The sequence below is a fragment of the Ostrea edulis genome, chromosome 2, assembly GCF_947568905.1.
Source record: "Ostrea edulis chromosome 2, xbOstEdul1.1, whole genome shotgun sequence".
NCBI lineage: Eukaryota > Metazoa > Mollusca > Bivalvia > Ostreida > Ostreidae > Ostrea > Ostrea edulis.
In genome coordinates, this window is record NC_079165.1 from 49,826,865 (window position 1) to 49,851,964 (window position 25,100).

Consider the following 25,100-nt stretch of genomic DNA (forward strand, 5'->3'; position numbering starts at 1 on the left):
CATGACAAAACAGGATTTGAAGATATTGAGAAGTGTTGCATGTTTACCAGAGGATCATCTTTTTAAAGAAAGTCCACAAATCGTGGTTTAGACTCATTGTTTCTTATGTGCTCATATTCCTGCAGATATCATATCTTATTTGCCTACTTTCTTATAGATTTTTAGTAGCTTAAGTTAAAGTGAGCTATTCTGATCACTTTTTGTCCGGCGCAAGTCCATATCCGACCATCTGTCCATAGACTTTTAACATTTTTTATTTCTCCAGAACCACAGGGCTAATTTCAGCAAAACTTGCTACAAGGCATGCTTGGGTGAAGAGGATTCAGGTTTGTTGAAATGAAAGTGCCTCACCCTTTTTGAGGTGGAGATGATCAAGAATCAGTAAAAATTTGTGGTATCTTTAAAAGTTTTTGTCTCAAGATTCACTGGGCCAATTTCAATCAAACTTGGCACTAATTATCCTCATGCAAAGGGAATTCAAGTTTATCATGAAGGGTCATGTTCCTTCCAACAAAAGGGGGGGGGGGTGGATCAACAAAAGAACCACAGGTCAGAAAAGTTGAAATTTATATGAAAGCTTCCTGACATAGTGTAGATTCAAGTTTGTTCAAATCATGGCCCCTGGAGGTAGGGTGGGACCACAATAAGGAATAAAAGTTTTCCATGTTGATATGTATATAGGATAAATCTTTAAAAACCTTCTTCTCAAGAACAACAGGGCCATGATTATTCATATTAATATGCAATCATTTCCAGGTAGTGCAGTTTGAAGTTTGATCAAACCATGCCTCCCGGGATTAGGATGGGGCCACAATAGGTGATCAAATTTTAATAGGGAATATATAGAATAAATCTTTAAAAGTCTTCTTCTCAAGAACAACATGCCCATGATCAATCATATTAATATGCAAGCATTCCCAGGTAGTGCAGATTCAAATTGTGGAACCCGAAGGTAGCTAGGATAGAGCCATAATGGGCTATCAAAGTTTTGCATGGGAATATATAGGGAAAATCTTTTTCTCAATACCAGCAGGGTCATGAATACTCGTATTAATATGCAAGCATTCCCAGGTAGTGCAGTTTTTGAAGTTTGTTCAAATCATGATCCCTGAGGGTAGGATGAGGCTACATTAGGGGATCAAAGTTTTATGTGAGAATATAGGATAAATCCTTAAGATTCCTCAAGAACAATTGGACCATGATGTTGCTCATATTAATATGCAAGCATTCCCAGGTAGTCGGTGCTTTTTCAAATTTTCAAATTATGGTCCTCCGGGGGGGGGGGGGGGGGGGGGGGGGGGACATCAATCTGATTAAAACCAGATCCTGAGATCCGCTCACAATCGCTACACTAGGATCAGACGTAACCCCATAGGGGGTCATGTCCGCACGACCTTTCGCTTGGAATATTCATGAGAACTATCAGCCAGTCAGATTGCGCCATACAGACAATGATGGCTATTTAGGCGGTTCCTGGCAATTCGTAAACAAATTGCTGTAATCTCTCTCCCACGAAGTTTATTCCACACTGTAAATTTGTATATTCTCGCATAACGAATTTTAAACTTTCGCAATAATGCCTAATCTATTCCGTTCATTCAAACAAGAAAACGTACGATATGAAAATTAAATTAATTGTGAATTCAGATTTATGTATGAATAGGGACGGGTACGAATTGAATAGTTTTCAAGATGGTTTACTTAAATAATGCGAGGAATATAACGCCAGTCGACGTAAACGGTGCATTGTGACGTCGCATCTAGCTGCGATATGTTTTCTTTCAAACCAAACAATCGCAGCCATTTTCCTTGAATTGTGAACTCCATCAGGATTTTTTAGTGTTTGAATGAAAGAAAACCCGCAGAGAATACAGACATTGTTTAAATCGCATGTTTTGACAGGTGTGCAGTCGTCTGTCAAACGCGCAGCCATTTTTTTTTTTTTTTTGCATCTCTAACGTAAATAATGACGCAAAGGTTCATGGGAGAAAAATTATCGTTGGTATAAATCGACAGGGTCAATTTGATTGGCTTAACGAAAAGTCATGCGGACTTGACCCTATATGGGGTTATGTCAGATCCTAATGTAGCGATCTAACTGAGCGGATCTCAGGATCTAGTTTTAATCAGATTGGGGGGAGGGGGGGGGGGGGGGCATATTAAGGGATCAAAGTTTTACATGGGAATATATAGGAAATTTTTTTCTCAATAACAGGGCCATGAATGCTCATATTGATATATAAGCATCCCCAGGTAGTGCAGATTGAATAGGTTCAAATCACGACCATCGGGGATAGGATGAGGCAACAATAGGGGATCAAAGTTTTATATGGGAAGATATAGAGAATCATCTTTGAAAATTTTTTAAGAAAAGCAGGGCCATGATTTAGTCATATTGATATGCAAGGATCTTCTGGTAGGGCAAATTCAAATTTGTTCAATTCAGGGGCCCCAGAGGTAGGGTTGAGCCATAAAAGGAGATCTAAGTTTGATATATGAAGTATACAGGAAATTAATGAAAACAAATTCTTTTCAAGGTTAGCAGGGCCACACTAAATGATATTTCAAAATGCAAACGTTCCTAAGCTTTGTGGATTCAAGTTTTTATTATGCTCCCGTGACAAAAGACGGGATGGGGTTGACCTTGACCTTTAAGATTGACCTACTTTTAAGAAAATATAACCTAAACTATTTAAGGTAGAATATTCCTTATGTGAAGAAATTTCATTTGATGCCATGTTTGATCCTGTGACCTTGACCATGCATGGAGTTTGACCCAAATTTTAAACCTTATTTAAAGTTTTACTTGCTCATAACTTCAGAATATAGTGAATGATACATCTTTCATATTAATTTTCATATATGCATTCCTTGTGACAAGACTTTTCATTTTGGTACAAAAGATTTTGACGTTGCAACCTTGATCTTGGATTTTGACTGACTTTTAAGAGAAGTTAACTTACATATAAGCAATATCCTCTGAATTTTTTAAGATAGGGATTTCATGTGTAACAGCTGTATATAGATTCCTGATGGAAAGACCTTACATTTCATACCATGATTTTTTTTACCATGTGACTTGTTATCATGGTTATATTGTGACCCTATGGGGCTTGGTTGGAACCACAATATGAGGTCAAATTTTTTCATGCATGGGAATATAGATTGCAAAAAATCTTTTAAAAATCACAGTAGATGAACAACAACTGGCCCAAGGTGATTTATGTGAGTGATGTGGCCCATGGGCGTCTTGTTTTTAAAAATTCATCTTTATTCTTCGAGTTTCTTGCATCAGTATTATAGCTAGGTTTTTAAGAATTTATAGTGACGAATGTTTTAAGTTTCAGATACCACATGCAAATGAACCACTACAAAAAATTGATTGGCATGACTATAAGAAAATTGCAGAAGAAGAACAGAGACAAGGTAGACATAAGACATGTACAGTATTTGCTAATCCTTTTGGAAGAATATGATATATTAAGTATCAATTTTTGTAACAGGTTGATACACATATTCTTTATTACATTAATTCTGTTAATATACACATGTCTATGTTAGGGCTGTCACGGTTCCAAAAATTTTTGGGTCAGGTTGGTTTAGGATTTTGTAATTCGGGCTCAGGTATTTTGATTTGGGTATAAATAGCTATTTTTATACCCCCCGCAACTTGTTGCGGGGGGGTATACTGGAATCGGGTTGTCCGTCTGTCTGTCCGTCCGTCCGTCTGTAGACGCAATGGTTTCCGGGCTCTAAAGCATTATCCTTTCCACCTACCGTCACCATATCATACATATGGACTACCCATGGGATGAAGATGTTCCCTATCGATTTTGGGGTCAAAAGGTCAAAGGTCATGCGCACTGGACATCGAAGTAGCAATATGGTTTCCGGGCTCTAAAAGCGTTATCCTTTCCACCTACAGTCACCATATCATACATATGGACTACCCATGGGATGAAGATGTTCCCTATCGATTTTGGGGTCAAAAGGTCAAAGGTCACGTGCACTGGACATCGAAGTAGCAATATGGTTTGGTTTGTCATGCCATTTGATTTTTACACTCAGAAAAGAGGTAGTTTATACCTATTACCAACACCCTTTGGGAGATTGGGGTAAGCGGGGGGTATTCTTAGTGAGCATTGCTCACAGTACCTCTTGTTATAAACAACCAATAGAGTTAAGTTTAGAGTTTATTTGGGTTCACATGAAAACCCCTAAATATAAAACTACATACATGGACATATCGATACCTCTTGTATAAAATACCAACACATGAATATAAATTAAAGTTCGGCGTTCTTGGGGCTACTCATTACTATCCTAACCAAATAACTATCAAACCTGACCTAATATATAATTAATTAGAAAACTATGTATAAAGCTAATTACAAAGTGTGCCCGGGGCCAATCCCAGCGGGCCTTAGCAACGAATCAAGCCCGGGGCCGATCCCAGCAGGCATACAAGCATTGGACCATGCCCGGGGCCGATCCCAGCGAGCACCAGAGTAGACTACTACTAAACAGAAACGTGAGCAGGTCGATACCCGCAAGCATTTAGTTGACTGAAACATACCTGGGGCCGCTCCCAGCAGGCATCATAGCAGACAAGACCATGCCCGGGGCCGATCCCAACGGGCATCAAAGATAAAGTACAGTGTATATCATACCTAAACAACCACTAACACTATATAGGTTAAAGGGAACGTAGGGTATAAAAAAATAATTTCACATTTCAAATACTAAATATTTAGTAATTAAGTCCACTGGTTATTTCCATTTGATTGTAATCTGTTGTGTAGAAATCGGCTATTAAATATAGCTACACATCATCTGCTGGAGGCTGCCATTTTGCAAGATAAAGTTATCGCTCTTTAAGATATTTCCCACAATCCCATCTGTTTATGACGTATACCGGGCAATTTCCTCTCAGTGAAAGCATCTGATCATGTCTGACTGCAAAGGATATCAATATGAGCCTGATTATAATGAAGAGGAATTATTAGCAGCTTCAAATGAAAACACTAGTGCATTGGGATAAATTGATGAAAACGACACTCTTAATTCTTAAACTTTTAATTTTGTATTCTTTATACAGGATTGTTCATTATCTTCACTTCTTCATTCTTCACTTGAACATTCCTTAGCACATATGATGGACAATGACTGGGCAATTCTATCTGTATATGTTGCACAAAGTTGATTTATTCTTCAATATGGATTGAGAGTGGGATATTTTTGTCACTATTCATGTCTTCATTGAGCTGAAAATATAAAAATGAAATCAAACCATTACTTTATAACTTTAGTAATGAATTTTCATGAAAGTGAATGTACATGTACATGTATTTCACACAACAAAGAGTTTATTTTTCATAGTAGTTTTCTCTCTTTCTGATTTATTAGTACATCTGTTTACAAGAGAATCTAACAATGTGAACCTGTATACAGCACAAATCAGTTGATTATCACTACACCCCTGCAGTAATTACCACATAAATGTCAAGAATTGAAAGATTAACTGCAAAGGGGGAATTCAAATGACCTTGGTTGTAAAACTTTGTTAATCATTTAATAGAGAAGTGCATCAAATTACCTGTTTCCTTAGATGCTGATAGTCCAGGTTGGTCAATAGGTTCTGCATATGAGTTTTCATTGGTTTCCAAAAGAAAATGGATTAGCTGAAAAATAATGACTAATTAATTATATATACTTACTTCATATATACTATACTTCATATATACTATACTTCATTTGTTTACTTGTACATTTTCAATTTCTTTAAAAACAATAGTATAATACAAAATGTGCTAGTGCTGTGATGATTTTTGAAAGTATTACATGTATCCTGCTTTTCCTCATCTTTTTGAGCTATTTTCTCTTATTTCTTAGGCTTGCTGTCATCAAATATTTTAGTTACTGCATCTTCTTTTTAATAGGTTTTGGTGTGTATCCCAATATCTTAACTTAAATAGATATTAATTTAACTTTGAATATTTAAAAAGCAGTGTTTACCCATTCCTTCATATTTAGCCTGTACAAAATGTTCATTGGATAAGGATAGATTAAATTAGAAAATTATTATATATTAAGTAAAAGTTAGTTGTAAATAAACTCTGGTTATACACATTAAGAATTATTAGTATTTACTGAGTAAAAAGCAAATATAACCGGTACTTACCCTGATATCCTCTATAAAAGACTCTTTCTCAAAATGCCGTTCAAAAACAAAAGATTCACTTCCAAGGTTATATATATGTATCCAATTATTGCACAATGTTCATAGTTTTGGGGGGAGATCAGGGATGCTAAAAGGTAGATACATGTATTCCTTTTTCTTTGACCACAGTGCAAAATTTCGCTTGAACTCCCGATATTTAGATTATAGATACTCTGTAACCCATTTAGTGCTATAGGCACAGCAGTTGTAATGAATTGCCGCATACACGTCATCAGCCGCCATGATAAGAGATTTTCCCATTCAGCTCAGTTTTCAGTGTAAATGACAGATTAAATCTTGTTATCGGCAGCAATTATTTTTTCTATGCTAGATTTTGTTGTCTGCATGGTACCAGTTTTCACATATCAAAATTTTATTTTTGACCCTACGTTCCCTTTAAGTAATACCATTATATACAAGACATTTTCATTAACACACACATACCAACGTAATATATATACAAGAAAGAACCTATCATAGACTGGGGGTAGAATTCCCAAGGAATGAATGCCATATGAATATATAAGTTAAAATTAAAAACCTTTATTTTATTTTGTTACAATGATTACTCTCAGACGTGGACTCTGGTTTAAACTTGACATCCATTGTACTAAGAACAGCATTCTACTCGTTTCCATTCCATGCTTTCAATGTTTTTTTGCCCCCGAGATCGAAGATCGGGGGGCATATTGTTTTTGTCCTGTATGTCATTCTGTCTGAAACTTTAACCTTGCTAATAACTTTTGAACAGTAAGTGCTAGAGCTTTGATATTTCACATGAGTATTCTTTATGACAAGAACTTTCCGTGAGTACCAACATTTTTTACCCTGTTACCTTGACCTTGGAGTTTGACCTACATTTAAAAAATTTGATATTGGTCATAACTTCTAAATGGTAAATATTAGAGCTTTCGTATTGCACCTGAGCATTTCTTGTGACAAGGTCTTTCTACTGGTATCAAGATATTTGTCCTTGTGACATTGGCCATCTTTGGAATTGGCCATTATCGTTGGCATTTGTGTTTCACAAACACATCTTGTTTCATTGATGAGGTTGATCCTGTGGCATATTTTAAATGTGTCTTACATATCTTACATACTGTCATTGTTTAAACAGATTTCTGATAATGATTCTATCGTTAAAACCGGACTTGAACCGAAATACGAAAAAATGGAACCAAACCCAAACCGAACAACTTAACCTGCAGTTTTCGGTTATGTCATGCAGGTACCTGTTGCAGCCCTAGTGTATGTATAGGTTATATATAGACAGTGGATAAACTTTAGAGAAGTACATGTAATTAGCAAATGCAGTACTTTAAAATATATAATTATATGAATACATTTTTTGGTACATCATCATAGTACCAAAATGACATGATTTTTTGTAAAGGTACACATTCATTATTTAATAGATTGTGGCATATGAACCAACATTTTAAATGTTATACCAACTCTCACACTCATGGTCTATTGTCTGGTGAACAGTTTATGAGCTGTTAACCGGGCAATAGTCAAATAGTTCAAACTATTGACTATATAATCAATTGTATGCTGCCAATTCAAGTTGATAATCGATTGTAACTTTGGTCCGATTTTGCAACACTCGGGCAATTAGAAAGCTTGGAATTATTGAATCATACACAGTGTCCACCTTAAAACCTGACGGATAACCAGTATGATCAATAAATTTAAAACATACTAGTAGTCTGTCCAATGTGCCAGTAAAAAGGTCATGTTAGGTGTATGAAAAAAAAACCAACAAGATTTTCACCCTTAATAGAACAGGTTAAGAAGTAAAAATTTAAATAAATAAAAATGACTTTCGATTTCATTATAAAAATGTTTTATGAATGAAGTAGGAGGCCAACATCACAAGATGTCCACAGTGTACCTGATGGTGTTTTAGATGAAGAGTGATATTATTGATGTTGAAAATTGAGAGAAAGCGATAGAGGAAGGCGACTCTGATTATGACTGATAAAATCAAAATCAATTATCAGTACTTGCATTTTAAAGGGGTATGGACATGATCTGAGCTGAAAATTCTTAACTAAAGTAATTCTAATGGTCAACCAAAATTTGAATATCAGTTGTTGAGTTACAAGTGAGATGGAGCACTGACAATTCTTTGTTATGTACATGTATAAACAAGGCTCATGCCTAATGCAAGGTGATGTTTACATATAGATTGCTTAATTGAAAATAGCATGTTTGAAAGAAAATTGGGTGTGCCAAATATAAGACACTAATTGTGTTCTGAATTAACTTGTAAATTGAAAAAAATATGCTTCAAACGAAACTTTTACTACATGTAGTATATTAACCTAAATAAATAAAAACATGGCACGAGTCTTGTTTACATAAAACAAAGAACTGTGAGTTCTGTTTCTCCCATGTACCTTGACAACTGACATGCAAAATTTTGGTGACCATTAGAAATACACGTCAGGTAAACTTCAGTATCTCGAACACCGATATGTCGAATACCACGGATGTCTCGAAGTGAGTCGACGACCTCGGCCGGTTTTTACTTTATGATTTAAAAAACCCCGGTATCTTAAACATGGAAATCGCAAATACCTGGCCCATCTTGAAGTAGATTTACATGCGTTATCTCGAAGTCCAAGAAATTTCTCGCTCCATTGAAATTCACACCTGCAGTCCACAATCATCCCGTTATGCCAATTTTATGGTCTGTTGGACGTTTCTAATAGGTCTAGCACGTGATTCATGGGACCTTTGATGATAATCACGTCTTATTAGCCCCAAGCTGTTGATTTGGTAGCTTTATCTAATTCTGCAGATTGGGAATTTGGAGGTGAGAACGAAATGCACACTTGTACGTACTAAGATGTCACGATAATTAAACAAGCAGTTTGGGGACAATTACCGAAATTTTCTTGTAATACACGATTACACATGCTATTACAGATCAAAGTTAACACTAAACACATAAACGTGAAATGAACATCAAGAAATTAAACAATTAAAGACCCTTTTTATCATGAATATTAACACCAAAATTTAAAATCTTCAGTACACATCATGTCTGGTAAACAATCTAACAAAGGATCCGGTATTCGACCCATGGGATAGTTGGATTATCTGGTGGTGATGTAAAAATGAAACTTAAAAAAAGTTCATACAATTGAAACAAATTCATCATTATAACTGTAGTGCTTTTGTTAACGTTTATTAACAATTTCAAGTTTTCAGCAAATTATTATAGAGCGATATTTCCCGTCTCCGTCTTCATAATTATTACAGTGATCGGTTTATCAATTACAAACCGTAACACAAATCCAGGTATCAGAAATACTGAACCGAACGTGATTATCGCTATGAAAAACGGCTGAAATTTGTAAAACTTTTACCGCTTAAAGTGTGTTTCTTTACCTGTCAAATGGAATGACATAAAACATATTGCACAATAATGGTGTCAATTTCATTAACTTTGATTTCTCGAACCCTCAGATATCTCGAAGTTTTTCTTCAGTCCTAAAAAGTTTGAGGTATAGAAGTTTACCTGTACCTTATTTAAGCATTCTAAACATTAAAAATGGAAAAATAGAATTTGAAAATTTTCAGCTTGAATTGTGTCCATGCCCCTTTAATATCTTTTAATAGTCATAGTTATACATTACATTTTATTTTTAATCACGAGAAGGATAGATAAATCTGAACAGGACCAGTAACTCTGCATGGTTACTGGTCCTGTAGACCAACAAGTTAAAATGCTAAGCTGTGAACACCGATCATATTGTAATTTTTTTTTAGCTCACCTGAGCTGAAAGCTCAAGTGAGCTTTTCTGATTGCCTGTTGTCCGTCGTCTGTCTGTCTGTAAACTTTTTTCATTTTCGACTACTTCTCCAGAAGCAATGAGCCAATTTCAACCAAACTTGGCCAAAAGCATCCTTGGGTGATGGGCTTTCAAGTTTGTTCAAATGAAGGGCCATGTCCCTTTCAAAGGGGAGATAATCACAAAAATGCAAAAATAGGGTGGGGTCATTTAAAAATCTTCTTCTCAAGAACCACTGGGCCAGAAAAGCTGAAATTTACATGAAAGCTTCCTGACAGTGCAGTTTTAAGTTTGTTAAAATCATGGCCCCCGGGGGTTGGATGGGGCCACAATAGGGGATCAAAGTTTTACATAAAAATATATAGGAAAAATCTTCAAAACTCTTCTTCTCAAGAACCACTGAGCCAGAAAAGTTGAGATTTACATGAAATCTTCGTGATGTAGTGCAGATTCAAGTTTGTTCAAATCATGTCCCCCAGGGGTAGGATGGGGTCACAAGGGGGATCAAAGTTTTGCATACAAATATATAGGAAAAATCTTCTCAAGAACCAATGAGCAAGAAGAGCTGAGATTTAAATGAAAGCTTCCTGACATAGTCATACATGCCAACTTTTAAAAATCCCCATGGGGGATTTTGCGCGCGACGACCTTTTTTCAACGCTCAAAATTCACGACATTTTACCATGAAAATAAATATTTTTCTTTTCAAATAAAATATCAATCTAATCATTGTACATTTATCCTATATTAACACAACATCAAGTGTGTTTGACCATTAACTTCAACAAAACTATATATATTAAAAAAAACACTTTGAAAGATATACATAACTATATTTTATTAAAATCATCTATTCAGCAAAAAATCCTCTCCAACAACAAGTCACATGCATATTATCAAATAATACTTAAAGTTGCATCCTTTTACACCATATACACATTGGCTGGTCTATATATCAAAATTTAAATTAAATTAAGCACATGCATTTAAGTACGACTACAAAGGCGATCTTTGCTTGTCTGTAAACGTCTGGTGGAACAATCTGCATTGCAACCAGAAAAGGAGTGATCTGCCCTGCTATGAAGTTTGCGAACAAAACCCATGACATCTGAAATAATTACCAGGAAAAAACACATCAAAATATACGTTTTTACTTGTAAATTAAGGCTACTTAATTGCTAATATAAAATTCAGTACAGACTTGTGCGAATTACGCATCACAAAGTCTATTGAATACTACACTATATAGACTATATAATACATCGCTATAGACAGATAGATTCGGATAGCCTATATTATTATAGTTGGAAAAACCTATATTTGACGTACCTTATTGCATATTTTGGATGCTGTCAGTGAGAGGCAAAAATCGGGAAGGTGGTGACACTATCATCGTTGTCATTCACGTTTGAGTAAAGGATATGTCAATTTGAAATCCATCTTCCGATTAATCACTATCAAAACATGCTTCACACTGTCCGATAAGCACCCCGACACAGGCAGACCAGGTAAATTACATCACCCCAATACCATGTGACACAGGTAAACAGCAATGGCTGACTATTGTCCCGATTTCTGATTGGCCACTTCAGAAATGACGCGGAATTTCAAATTCCGGTTGGAAATTAATGGGGGTTTGTTGTTGTAAAATGAGAGATATTTTTAGAAAATCGGGATTTCGGGGTATTTTTGCAATCCCGATCGGGATATCGGGATTTGCCTTTTCAACTGCTTCAAATCGTGAGAATCCCGCACAAATCGGGAAAGTTGGCATGTATGCATAGTGCAGATTCAAGTTTGTTCAAAGTATGGCCCCCGGGGGTAGGTTGGGATCACAATAGGGGATGAAAGTTTTACATACAAATATAAAAGGAAAATCTTTAAAAATCTTCTTCTCAAGAACCATTGGGCCAAAGAAGTTGACATCTACATGAAAGCTTTCTGACATAGTGCAGATTTAAGTTGTAAAAATCATGGGCTCCAGGGGTAGGTTGGGGCCACAATAGAGACTAAGGTTTTACATGCAAATATATATGGAAAGTCTTCAGATATGGGCCAAGGTGACTCAGGTGAACGATGTGGCCCATGGGCCTCTTGTTAAGTGTATAAAATATCAAAGTTAATAAAATATCAAAGAAAGTATGTTATAATTGACTTTAAAAGTCTTGACATATGTTCTTTGCAATGCAATTTTTAGGGCCTGGAGAACAAGGACAGGCTGTGATACTATCTGCTGAGGAAGAGAAGAAGAAAGGAGATCTGTACAAAGTCAATGGTTTTAATGCTTATGCTAGTGACAAAATCTCATTCCACAGATCAATTAAAGACATCCGCCATCCCGAGTAAGTCGGTGTTATATAGTGAACAATTCGTACCTTCAATGTTTTGATGTAAATTAAAATGCTTTGTTATCTTGAAATCAGTTCTCACTGCATAATAAAAATTGTGCAGTGAGAACTGATTTCAAGATAACAAAGCATTTCAATTTACGCAATGTGAATGCTGGATGCAACCACGAGGAGTCTGAATGCAACTGTTGGTCTAGACTACATGGAAAAAGTACATGCTCCTGTGCTTTGGTTATATTTACATGTATTAGTCTCCTACCGACAGAGCCAAAGGGGACTACTACTAGTTTGCACTCCATCTATCTATCTGTCTTATACAACTTAGTTTTCTGGACTTTTTAGGTCACCTGAGTAAACTCAGGTGACCTATTGCAATTGGTTGTTGTCCGTCATGCATTAACAATTGAACATTTTTAACTTCTTCTTGATAACTACTATTTCAATTCTCTTCAAATTTGGTAGGAAGCATGTTTGGGACAAGGGGGACATATATTGTAAATTTCAGAACTCCTGCACCCCTGGAGCCTTAGGGGTGTGGCAAAAACTGCCCAAAATTGACCAATTTTCAAAAATCTTCTTCTTTAGAACTGCACATGTTTAAGAAAAACTAAATGCATCATGATTTAGAACAGGAAGGCCTCTACCAAAATTGTATATTTCATGATCCTCGAGTTAGCGGTTTTGACCCCAGGATGGGGCCAAATTTAGTATATAGTGTTTATGTGTAAAATATTTAATCAACATCTTCTTTAGTGCTATTGATACTAAATTGAAACTAAATAGATATGTAGAAATTTAGAAGGAGTAGGTAGTCTTTTATCAAAATTGTAAATTGCATGATCCAAGGGGTTTGGTTTCAGGGTGGTGTCAAATATTTAAGTTTGCTGATACGTACTGTATAAAATCTGAATGCATAATTAGGAAAAGCAGAAAGAGATGTACAGAAAATGGTGAATTTCACAACCCAGGGTTTTGACTCTAGGATGGGTTCAGATTAGTCATACACATATTATGTAAAGCCTTTATTCAGTGTATGAACAGGTATTGATCATATATCACACAAATGAGTAACAGGAAAGTTTTGGGGGAGCTTATATTTTTTGTTCATGTCTGTCTGTTCATTCTTCCTAAACCCTTCATCAGGAATTTATATAATTGATCACAAATGTTCCTTGAGACAGGGACTTGTGGACCAAGTCTACCGAAATAATTTTGGAAAGGTTAAGGTCACACAGAACATATAAAAGTTCCTTATTAGTCCACTACCGACAAAGTTGAAGGGGACTTTAGGTTGTCAATCTGTCCGTCGGTCCTGCAAATCAGTTTTCCGAACATTTTTTTTTGTGTTTGCAGATATGCATTTGATATTTGGTACATTGCTTTGCCATAACAAGTTACAGATCAAGTTCGAATTTCGTCTCAGTCCGTTGATTTTCACTAAGTTATGGCCCTTGGACAAAGAAAAATAGCATGAATTATCAGTTTTCCGAAGTTTTTTTTATATGCTTGCAGATATTCATTTGATATTTGGTACATCGCTTTGCCATAACAAGGTACAGATCAAATTCGAATTTCATCTCGGTCCGTTGATTTTTCACTAAGTTTTGGCCCTGGACTTAGAAAAATAGTGTTTTTTTCTTGTTGTTGTGCTTACAGATATTCATTTGATATTCAGTACATCATGATCATTGCTTTGCTATAAGTTACAGATCGATTCTCAAGTTTTCCTGGTCTAGTCTTTCTACCTGTTCTGGTTTCCCAATCTTCCCTTCTAACATAACCTTAGTCTCATAATGAACTTTGAATATTGTTGCTGCATGTCCAATAATTTTTCCCTCTGGTAGGGGGCTATGTATTGCTATGCAATACTCTCAGAATGGTTGTTACTATTATTATTAAGGTCTTCCATCTCCTGCGGAAGACCTTAGGGCTATTCCAGCAAAAAACGTAGGGGGGGGGGGGGGGGGGGGGGGATGGCAGCTGGCATTTTTTTGGAAGGGGGGGGGGGGGATTTGGGAAAATATATTTGTATGGGTGGTTGTTTTCCAGGTTAATAAAAAAACATGATTGGGTGACTGTGAATTATGATAAAAATGAAAACGTATCACGTTACGTTTCTTTTATTACAAAAGAAGAAGAAAAGCAGAGCCATCCTACATTAAGTATGGGAAAAAGATTGATAAATGGGCAGATAACTCAATGTTACCATAAAACTTTCCCCTCCAAAGCGTTACCCAACCTATTGTACCTGTCCTAAACGACCACCTGTCTAACGCAACCAACGATCATGAAATTTACAACCTTTTCGTGTGATTTCACATTTATGAAACGACTGTACATTTTTTCGATTACAACACGAATCCTACTTTTGATTTCAGTCGAGCATGACTATTCTGGGAATTATCGCCCCTAACACTTGCGTTTTAAAATGCACAGGTAATAGTTCGGCGGTGATCTTGTTTAATCGGCACTCTGAATCAATTATTATACCCAAGCTATCAATTGGTTAATGTGTAATTAACATGAAGCATCGTGTGAGGTTAATTACCAAAACCTGAGTTGTTTATTTAACAAAATCAAGGATCAGGGAATCAAGACCATCGTTTCCGAAGGTGTGAATTTCAACAGACTTTGATATGTGCATGGTAATTCGGATATGAAATCTCCCACCTCGTATACCATTACGTTTAACAGAGTGGAAAATTTGCCTGATTGTGATATAAATCAGGTAAATATTGTGCTTGGGACTGAAATTTTTAAATCAGGTAAATATTATGTTTGGGACTGAAATTTTAAATGAAATATTCGCAAATTTCCTGTACGAGAGATTGTAGGGGGAAAAGTCAAAGGAAAAAAGTCAATCTATGCATACACTTTGTAATTTAAGGAAATATCTATGTCTTGCACTTAAGTTGCGAGAAAACCCAACTCGTTGAAAAGTTCTTCTCTATTGCTTGCTTGAATTGGCCGCTATACAATGCCATTTTATGTAACTGATGTAATTAGACACGTCTTTTAAAAGCAATAAAGAGAGTAACAATATATGTGAATTTAAATTTGAAGTGGTATAATATATTCATATTTTATTTAGTTTTATATCATTTATAAAAAAGCCAACTTCTTGTTATTTCAACAATTAACAAGCACCCAGATCATGACATGAGTAAAAAGGACATGGACATCTAGTCCAGAAATGATACGACAATATCCCACATCATTAGTCTAGTGAAACTGTTTGTTTATAATAAGCAAACAGAGCTAGGTTTCTACAACTCACGTTTCCAGAGTATACAAAATTAATTGTATTTTTTCTTTCATTTTATATGCTGAGATCATCCTTTTTTCTCCCTACCAAAACTGCATTTGAAACCAAAATATGTAAAAAAAATTCTGCAATGATTGCTACCTTAATCTTCGATGAAACAACAAAGAAAGACATTTTATTTTTTATATTTTTATGCATTTTTAAAAAATATAATTAAAACTAGAATTAAGTTCTAAAATATCATATGGTTGATCCATTTGTTACATTAAATGAAACAGTCAATACCCCATTTGACCAATTGACTTGGTAAAGATTATGCAGACAGGTGGTACTAGAAAACGAATCAAGCTAGTTTGCAACAAACATGTATTCATTGCATGTTGAAAACAATGCAAATTTCAAAAGAAATATATGAGAAAAGATTCAGTGAATGTAAATATATAGGATTAAAACCAATTTAAACTTCTTGAAACTAAACTCTACCTTTAAAGGAAAATCTTAATATACAGGCGATTTCAGTATTGAATTCTATATCTTATTTGTATGGATGGTGGTGGCAGAGGAGAATCTAATTGTATGGGTGGTGGTAGCAGAGGAAAATTTAATTGTATGGGTGGCTGTCTTAAAAATAAAGTGCCTTCCCTCCCCTCCATAGTTTTGTTGTTGGAATAGCCCTTACTATTTTTCTACTGTATGTTTTTCTTCTAGATATTATTATTCTTTTCCTTGATAATCCTCTCAATTTTTTTCAGCCATTTCTTGATTGATTTTGATGAAATTTTCAGAAAAGATGTCTTTTGGTGAAGAGACTTTGCATGCTAAATTGTGAGACACTTCCGGTCGGGAGTTATCTCCCTTTCAATGAGTTTTTGGATGCCCAACTGGTCTAGCCCCTCAACTTTTTGATCTAGTATAGAGCTGCCGTCCAAAGGTGTGTGTGTGTGAATGGGTGACAGTCAGAATCCTAAGATGTGATATATAGAGAACTTTTAAGCTTCCACAGCTGATGACACATTTAGAAATCGTCAAGATAACTTGGGTTGCCTGCTTACATTGAGCGCGCTGTGGTAAACTTATGATATACAGTAAAACTTAAAACCACTCTTTTCTTTTTGTGGCAATTTTCTGGGTCCCTTTATGCATTTCTCAGCTCGTCATTCGCAGATAATGGATATCAATAAATTTTTCCTCATAAAATATTAAAACGAGTAGTGCATTGCGAAAGTGTCAAACTAATGTAGAAAGAATAAGAATTGCTAAAGAGTTTACAATACTGTATTAACCCCTTCTCTAGCGTACCGGTCAATTTGACCGGTGGCGCATAAAAACAGAACAGCACAAAAGGAGTGCCTCTAAATCTTTCAAACTACGGTCATAAGATATATGATCTATATATCATATTTTTGGAAATTTTCTCTATTTTTTAACTATGTAAAAATTAGTTAAGTTAATAAAGCCATTAAATTAATAAAAGCATTTAAAGCGAAAGATGGCTTCGTCTAAATATGATGCAACGCTTTGTCGATACGATTTTTTTAATCTCCCGTATGAATGCATTATTTTTTATACGCCCATCTTAAGACGGGCCGTATTATGTTATGGCCTTCATGTCCGTCCGTCCGTCTGTCCGTCCGTCCGTCTGTTAGCTTTTTCGTGTCCGGCTCATAACTTAAATACTATAAGGCCTAGAATAATCAAACTTTGTCAGTTGATACATCTTGGGTAGAAGGTGTGTCGCACATTACAACCAGGTCGCTGTGACTTTTAATTAAGAAGATATGGCCAAATATGGTAAAACCCTGTCCGGCTCATAACTTGAAAACTATTTGATCTAGAATCATGAAACTTGGTCATCTTATGCATCTTAGGTAGAAGGTGTGTCGCACTGTACTTTAAGGTCACTATGACATTTAGTTGAAGTGATTTTTTGAAAAAAGTATGTTATAATTGGTACAATCCCTACTCATATAAGAGTTTTGTAGAAAACCTCATTCAAAAATGTTACATCAAGAAAACACATATTTTTTTTATGATATACTGTACAGCTTTTTTTTAGCCTATGTAATGTTTCCTTTGTTTCTAACAATAACATGAGAAATTCCACTTGTCCCATGGGAGTAGCATGCAAAGGGCATTTTGACAAGACTAATTAATGAGTTTTGTGTAGAGCATCTCTGATCAACATGATCAAGCAGGTGTTATCTTTATCTCTAGGGAATTGGGCAGAGAGATCTTAGCCTCTTAATTGCAGATATACCAGAAATTATTTGTGAAAGTGAATTTGTTTGTTGTGGTTAGTCTTTATTTTCAAAATTAATTTGACATTGTACTATATAATTTTTAATTTTTTTTCTCAGCAACCTATATGCAGAGTATCATTTCTCACTAAGACAACAAATGGTTGCAATATGTATAAAGGCCTATTTTAATGATTAGTATTTTGATGTTTTGTTATGGCTGTGGCATTGTTCAGAAAAAAGATATACAATGAACAAAGCTGCAGATTGGGCATTTGTGTAAATCTGAACAGATGAAATAGTATTGCAATAACCATATTAAAAAATGTTAATTCAAGAAACTACACAATCTTCATTATATACACTGTACTATACAGCAGTATATAACAAACAAATTATTTCTTTTGTGTCAGTAACAAGAGAAATTTCCCTTGTCCCATGGGTGTAATTATCAAGCAATTCAGGAGGCATTTTGCTAACAGAAAAATTGCATTCTGTCAAATTACAGATTAATTAATGAGTTTAGAAGATTTCTGTTACAGCAATCTGATCAAGGAGGTGCTATCTATATCTCTTGCAATCGGGAATTGGGCAGAGGAATCTGGCCTTCTAATTGATCTGTCAAATTTTAGAACAGTTCTAATTGGTAGCCATTACTTTGAAAGTTAATTTGGTATAAAGTTTAAGAATTAATATGATATTGTAAAATATATTTTTATTTTATATCTCAACAACAAGGTGCAGATTGTCATGTCTCACTAAGATGACAGTTTTACAGTCTAAGAATAAACATAATGACTAATGTTTGATGTTTTATTACGCTGTGCATTGTTCTTCATTCCTTAAAATACAATGAGCAAAGCTGCAGATGTGCATTGTTTGCTTGGATAAAGGGCTATCTTGCACTTTAATCATTTCATTGAAAACATTTGGGAAAATGTTTTTATATCCTTTTAAAAATCATTAAGCTTACATTATCAATATTTGAAGCAATGTCACATGAGGCCATAAAGTGGGTAAGATTCTTAAAGGAAGGTTGACATTTGGTTCCATGCATACCTATCTCTTCATGGTGATATGTTCATGTTAACAATATGTGATGGGCGTATCATGTGCCGTGGCGGTGCACTTTATTATATTTTTGAAAAGCATATATTCCCTGCTTTCAGAACATATAAAAATTATTTCTAATGCCTGGCAAAGTTATAAGAAAATAGCTATTTTTTTGCACATGTACGCTTTCTTACAATTTTATTTCTCAATGTTTAAACAGATCAGCGTTTTACCAATATTCATATATGGAAATAGGGAAAAGTAAATACAGCCTGTAAAAGTAGAGGAAATTTTCTTTTTGATGGGCCCTTCGTGTTGTAATTCTTCGTAGTTTTTATATTATGATAAAATGAAATTGGGACATGCTGCGCGGTTTTCTTTAAAATTAGCGACAAAATGTCGGCGCTGAAAGCGATCGACGCGCATCGCACAATAAAGTAATGAAAACTATTTGTATTGTCCTCTGTTGGTAATATGGATACTTTTTGATACACTAAACAATTTACATATATGTATGAAATAATCAGCCAGGTATTCTCTGCTTTAAAAAAAAAAAAAAGTATTAAACCATTATTGGTAAATAACAGTTACACTACCTACTTGTAACTTCATAAAACACCTAATGAGAATGTTACATCGGTAGAGTGAATAAAAAAAAAACAACTTCAAATTCAGATATAAACGTTATGTAATATTTGTTCGGAATAGAAATATTTTTTTCTTCCAAACAAAGAAATAAAAAGACCAGTCTGCATATATTGTATATATATATTACTTTTTTCCCTGTGATCCGGATCGCGGCCATGGGGTTTTCTGAAAGTGTGCACGGGCAACACACGTGTTTCTGTTTCAACGAAAACAACAACACAACAAACGCTTGTATTGTATTTTACATCTTGAAAACGACCTGATGTCAGATGAAGAAGTCTGAAGATACCCTGGATATCCTGTTGCAGGATGACCCAAACGATCATGCATTCAGTATAGACATGTAAGTTGATTTAGCCACATAGGCCAACTAGAAAAAAAAACGTTCACGGTTATGTCATGTTATGAAAAATTCACGATTAATATATTAACCGCGATTTGATGCCATAATTTGTTGTTTCATGAAAGAAAATATTTATGTTTTATGATATCTAAACCAAGTGTATAGCACCCAATTGTTTATTAAGAGATTAACATATCTGACATCAATTAATCTGTCATGGCCCGGCATTAATCAGTCTGATCCCCCCCCCCCCCCCCCCCTTTTGGTATCTCCTCACTTGACGTGCGAGTGTAAGAAGAGGGTGGATTTAGTGTACGATGAGAAAAGGGTGGGATGGTTTTAATCAGACTGGGCATTCATGACCATTGGTGCGGAGGCTACTTTCCAAGATTTTCTATGTTTATAAAAAAAATTAGCTTTCTATGAAAAGAAAACACAATCTGTTAGGAAAACATATATTCCATTATTGTATTATCATAATAATAGAATTTATTACCGTAATTTGAGGTTTTTCTTCATATTGTAACAGAAATAAAAACAAAATGTGTGTTTGGGACAAAAGGTGTGTGCGTGTGGGGAGGTAACATCAATCAAAATCTGGTTATGACAGGCTATTGAAAAAGCATTTAATTATATGATCCATACATGCTGGTGTGCTATGAGCTGATGGGCATGTGCCCACTTCTTGATTAGATTTTCTCTAATTTCGACTAAATCCCCACCCCATCAGAGTACCATGCCAGGGAATTTAGACACTGTGTACAATGAAGAACCAATTCAATTCTGCTTTAAATCTGGGGCCATTCAATTTCCCTCAGAGTCACAATATTTTCGCTGGACACTGTATGTTTTAACCTGAATTTCTTCAGTATTTGCTCCCATGTATATGTTGGGCATAATGCTAATTAACACCTCCATGATGCATAGGTTTTTTTTCCAATACGCACTCTGCTACACTCGCAAAGTATAATGAAATATTCCATTCATTTGATTTCTAACATATGTATGTAATCCCTTACCAAATAGCACTTCAAATATAGGACATCTCTATCTTTAAATAAATATGACCAGTACTTTCGTGCAAAACTGTCCCTTACTATCATAAAGCTTATATTCTGCTTTAAAACACAAACCAATAATTCTTAATTGTATTTTTTCATCTTTAAAAAGGTTATTGACATCCCAATATTTAGTGGGAAGCTTCCAGGTATCTTCCACTAGTGACAGTCTACTGGCAAATCCAGACATGCATTGGAAGTATGTTGATGTGGAGGACACAGGGACACCTGATCCAAGAACTGTGGCATTTCATTCGGAGTGACAACCTGGCATTCACTTGGTAAGACTCTTTGAGGTTGAATATAGGGTTAAATCCGTATACATTTGGTTAACATTCAAATGAATCCAGATAATACATTCACAAATGGAATCATGGCATTATGGTACACTGATATGCGTGTACCATTTTACTGTTTATTGTTGCATTACTAGATATAACATGCATACAAAAAGAGACAAAACATGGAAAATCATTATTCTGTTTCTAATTATAAGGTATAAGTGTTTTTTAAATGCTGACAAATAAGTTATGATGGCCAATACTGATTTTATTTGCATTTTTTTTTTTCAGATATGGGACCTGATTATTCAGAGAATTGCAGATTTTATGAAGCTGTTTTTGACAGAAGATTTGGTTTTCTCCATCTGTGTTGCCACCAACCATTATGCTGTGATGGTCATATCTAGGGGGAAGGATTGTCATATGCTTCCCGAGGAAGTTCGAAGCCTCTCACTGAAGAGGAACTGTACAGGTATTACTAGTTTTAAAGTACCGATATTGTGACAGTGATTTCCAGTTTAAAACGAATAATAAAATGCATTTTACAAGATTACCTTTACCAAAATTAATCTGGCTGTGCATCTAACACATTTATTAAATGTGTATTACAATTACCCCAGATAAAATTTTACAAGTAATTAAACACATAATTTTCAGAGGGCCTTAATTATAGAAAACATTTACAGAGCCAATTGAGTATTCAAAAGCTCTGAGAATACATCAGTATATTGGGGCTAAGTATAAAAAATCTTTCTTTTCCTTCAGATTTTTGGGCATTATCTTATACATGTCTGCTGAGAAGTTCCAGTCGATAGACAGATATTGGTCAACGCATGCCCCTATCGGAACAACCTAGTATCAAGAATTATGTCTAGAAATATGTTTTAAGAGGTTGAATTTAAGAAGAACAATTTTTATTAAATATAATGCAAGTACATTTAAATTTAGTGATTGAAAGTAAGTACTTGAACATTCGTATACATGTACAATGAACTTGGGGAGAAAAAACGGGCATTATTTTCGCATAGCATTTGATATCATAATGGTGTTGTTGCTTAGCAACCAAATATATTTGAATATAAAAAAAAAAGATTATTTTAGATTTTAACAGGAAAGATCTTTGTTTTAATGTTGCAATATTTATACTATTTAGTGGGATACAATGACAAAACGTCATATTATTAGAAAATGATGAATATGTATATGAAGTATGAAATTTCCATTTTATGACCTTTGACCTTAATGTAAAACTTATACGGTACCAATTTTGATGCACCAGATGCGCATTTTGACAAATAATGTCTCTTCAGTGATGCTCAACCGAAATGTTTGAAATCCGAAATAACTAGGAAGTTTTAGAGCTAAATATAGCCAAAAACAGCGTGCCAAAAAAATGGAGCCAAATTCGTCCAAGGATAAGAGCTATACATGAGGGAGATACAATCCTTAATTTTGAAATGAATTTCTAAATTTTATAACAGCAATTAAATATACATCCGTATTTTCAAGCTAGTAACGAAGTACTTAGCTACTGGGCTGTAGAGACCCTCGGGGACTAACAGTCCACCAGCAGAGGCCTCGACCCAGGGGTCTTAATTCTCTTCATTATATTTTTTGTTAAAAACCTTTTAAAATGATTAAGATCTAGTCAAAGATTATATTTTTTAAATAATGTGACATTTACTAATCATCATGCAATGTAATTATGTTTGAATTGTGTCGAATGGATGTAGAAAGGCAAATTATGGTCAAATTTACACCATGAGTGTTGTTACTTAGCAACCAAAAATATTTGTTTGTCAATAAAATTGATTAATTTGATTGTGATGTTTTTGTAGTATTTTAAAAGACACATCAGCTCATACATTTAGAATTTCCTATTTTTGACTCGAATCTAGTGAGAGGGGTCGTAATATATATACTCCAGAGAAAAAAAGATTGCAAAAATGTGCACTTAAATGACTATGACCCCGTAGAACTCTTTGGGGTCATGGGATAACAAGACAAACTTTATGAAAAAAATGTTCTCTGTCCAATTCGTAACAAAATTATATGTCACATGCCTACCTAAAATCGTGATACATGCAGATGTAACTCGATTTAAAAATATTGTCATTTAGTCTTTAAAAACCTTTAAAATGTGCCGGTAGAGAAAGGGTTAACAGAGTTCATGAAATTTCTTTTGAAGTGTCGGACATTTGGTCTGACACTATTAGAAATAGTGTCAGCCCAAACAAAATTTTGTCAGTCCAGATAAAAATGCATCGCTTTTGAGGTTTTCATAAATTTTATTTAAAATCGACTACATGTGTAATTGTATTCAATCTCCATCTCAGCCATAAGTTTATAAATTATCTTTTCATACCCTTTCTCATCTTCCTTACACTCTGAATGAATCTTCCTCACTTTCACTATCAGTCACTTTCTTGCTCTATTTCTCTCTCACCCTCCACTTCTCTCTCATCCTCCATTTTTCTCTCTATCCTGTATATTCCTTTTAACTTCTTTCTCATCTTCCTCTGCAATCATTGTAACTACTTTTTCTCTCACTTTTGCCCAGGTGTAGCTGGTCTTTCGTCAGATTCGACTTTGAGCAGATTGTGTCACCAAGCAGTAGGTAAAACTGCTGCAAACAAAAGCCATTGTCTCCCAGATTGCCAGGCGGAGATACAATCGGTTTATCTTCTCCTTGTAGTTCCTCACAACTGATTCCTCAAGTTTACGTTTCAATTTGTTGCCGGATTTAGCATCGTTTTGAAAAAAATTTATGGGCCACATGGCCGCCATTTTTCCCAGTAAAAAACGGACTTCGATCCCAATCTTATATCAGCCATCAGGACCGACAATTAAGTAACTTGTGTCGGACATTTACTACTTTTATCGGATAATCCGACATTACCGATACTTTTCAAGAACTCTGGGTTAATAAACATAATTGTCGGTTTATTTAGTGTTTTTACTGAAGCAGTCTGTATATTTATTTCGGTCCAATTTCTGTAGTTGGAGTTGATCCCTTTAAATAGTAAAAGTCAGCCGTCGATTGTAAAAGTAAGCCTCTTCGTAAAACTCCAGTAGCAGGATGCAGACCAATTCATTGGGGGCAAGGACCATTAAACTTGGTACACATACATCTTATGCCAAATGAAAATATTACATAGAGAGTACATGATTCAGGGTTCGAAATTAACTCATGTCCGTAAGTCCGAGACTAGTAAAAAACGTGTCGGACTAGTGAACTCTCTATAGCACTAGTCCGTACGGACTAGTGAAAATCCGGGAATCAGTATTGAATTGGTAAAGATTTTTAGCAAGATTTGTCTGAGTCTCTTAGATGTTTGAACTTATGGTTGATTACCTGCATGGTCAAGTGTTTGCATGACTATGACAGCCTGATCTTCCACAATTGGAACTCCTCGAATGTCTCGCGCACTCGACATAGATCTCGGATGTAATATGATGGCATCCATGAGTGAATTTGATGCATTGCCAAGTATTACATCCGAGATCTATGTCGAGTGTGCGAGACATTCGAGGAGTTCCGATTGGATCTTCCAAACACATGGAGTGCGTTCGAGACCACCATTCTTCGAACGTGCACAAATTGTCAAATTCCTGCCGATTACGAATGCTGAGTACACATCACGAGAGCGTGTTCTAGGTGCAAGAATTGCAAGTAGTGTGGTCTGAGAACATGCATGTTTGTGCGCACATGTTTTCGTCATTCGCGACTCTAACACAGGAGTTCGTAACACCATAGCTCATGACTTGGTCAATCGAGTGAATTTTTTTGACTTTATTGATAAAATTTCGAACTCCTGTGACTCAAGATCTGAACACCAAAACA

General features: G+C 35.2%; 1 protein-coding gene and 2 long non-coding RNA genes across 10 annotated transcripts in view; 2 read left to right on the plus strand and 1 right to left on the minus strand.

Annotated features, from left to right (window-relative positions):
* LOC125679490 (putative polypeptide N-acetylgalactosaminyltransferase 10) overlaps positions 1 to 25,100 on the plus strand; it is a 213,698-nt gene that overhangs the window by 18,102 nt on the left and 170,496 nt on the right. For 4 of the 7 annotated variants that reach the window (XM_056154404.1, XM_056154408.1, XM_056154409.1 and 1 more), the window contains exons 3-4: positions 3,342 to 3,426; positions 12,221 to 12,365. In XM_056154404.1, coding sequence (XP_056010379.1) covers positions 3,342 to 3,426; positions 12,221 to 12,365 — 230 coding nt within the window. The remainder of the gene's footprint in view (positions 1 to 3,341; positions 3,427 to 12,220; positions 12,366 to 25,100) is intronic. The other 3 variants (XM_056154407.1, XM_056154406.1, XM_056154410.1) reach the window with 1 other exon arrangement.
* LOC130051778 (uncharacterized) lies at positions 5,061 to 6,620 on the minus strand. The gene is made up of 2 exons (XR_008800011.1): positions 5,597 to 6,620; positions 5,061 to 5,264 (listed from the first exon to the last, which is right to left on the minus strand). It is a non-coding gene; the product is annotated as an uncharacterized LOC130051778 (long non-coding RNA).
* LOC130051779 (uncharacterized) lies at positions 14,425 to 23,664 on the plus strand. Of its 2 annotated transcripts, XR_008800013.1 has the most exons (4): positions 14,425 to 19,917; positions 21,088 to 21,256; positions 21,548 to 21,728; positions 22,022 to 23,664. It is a non-coding gene; the product is annotated as an uncharacterized LOC130051779 (long non-coding RNA). The 2 variants fall into 2 exon arrangements; XR_008800012.1 differs by having other exon boundaries at positions 14,425 to 21,256.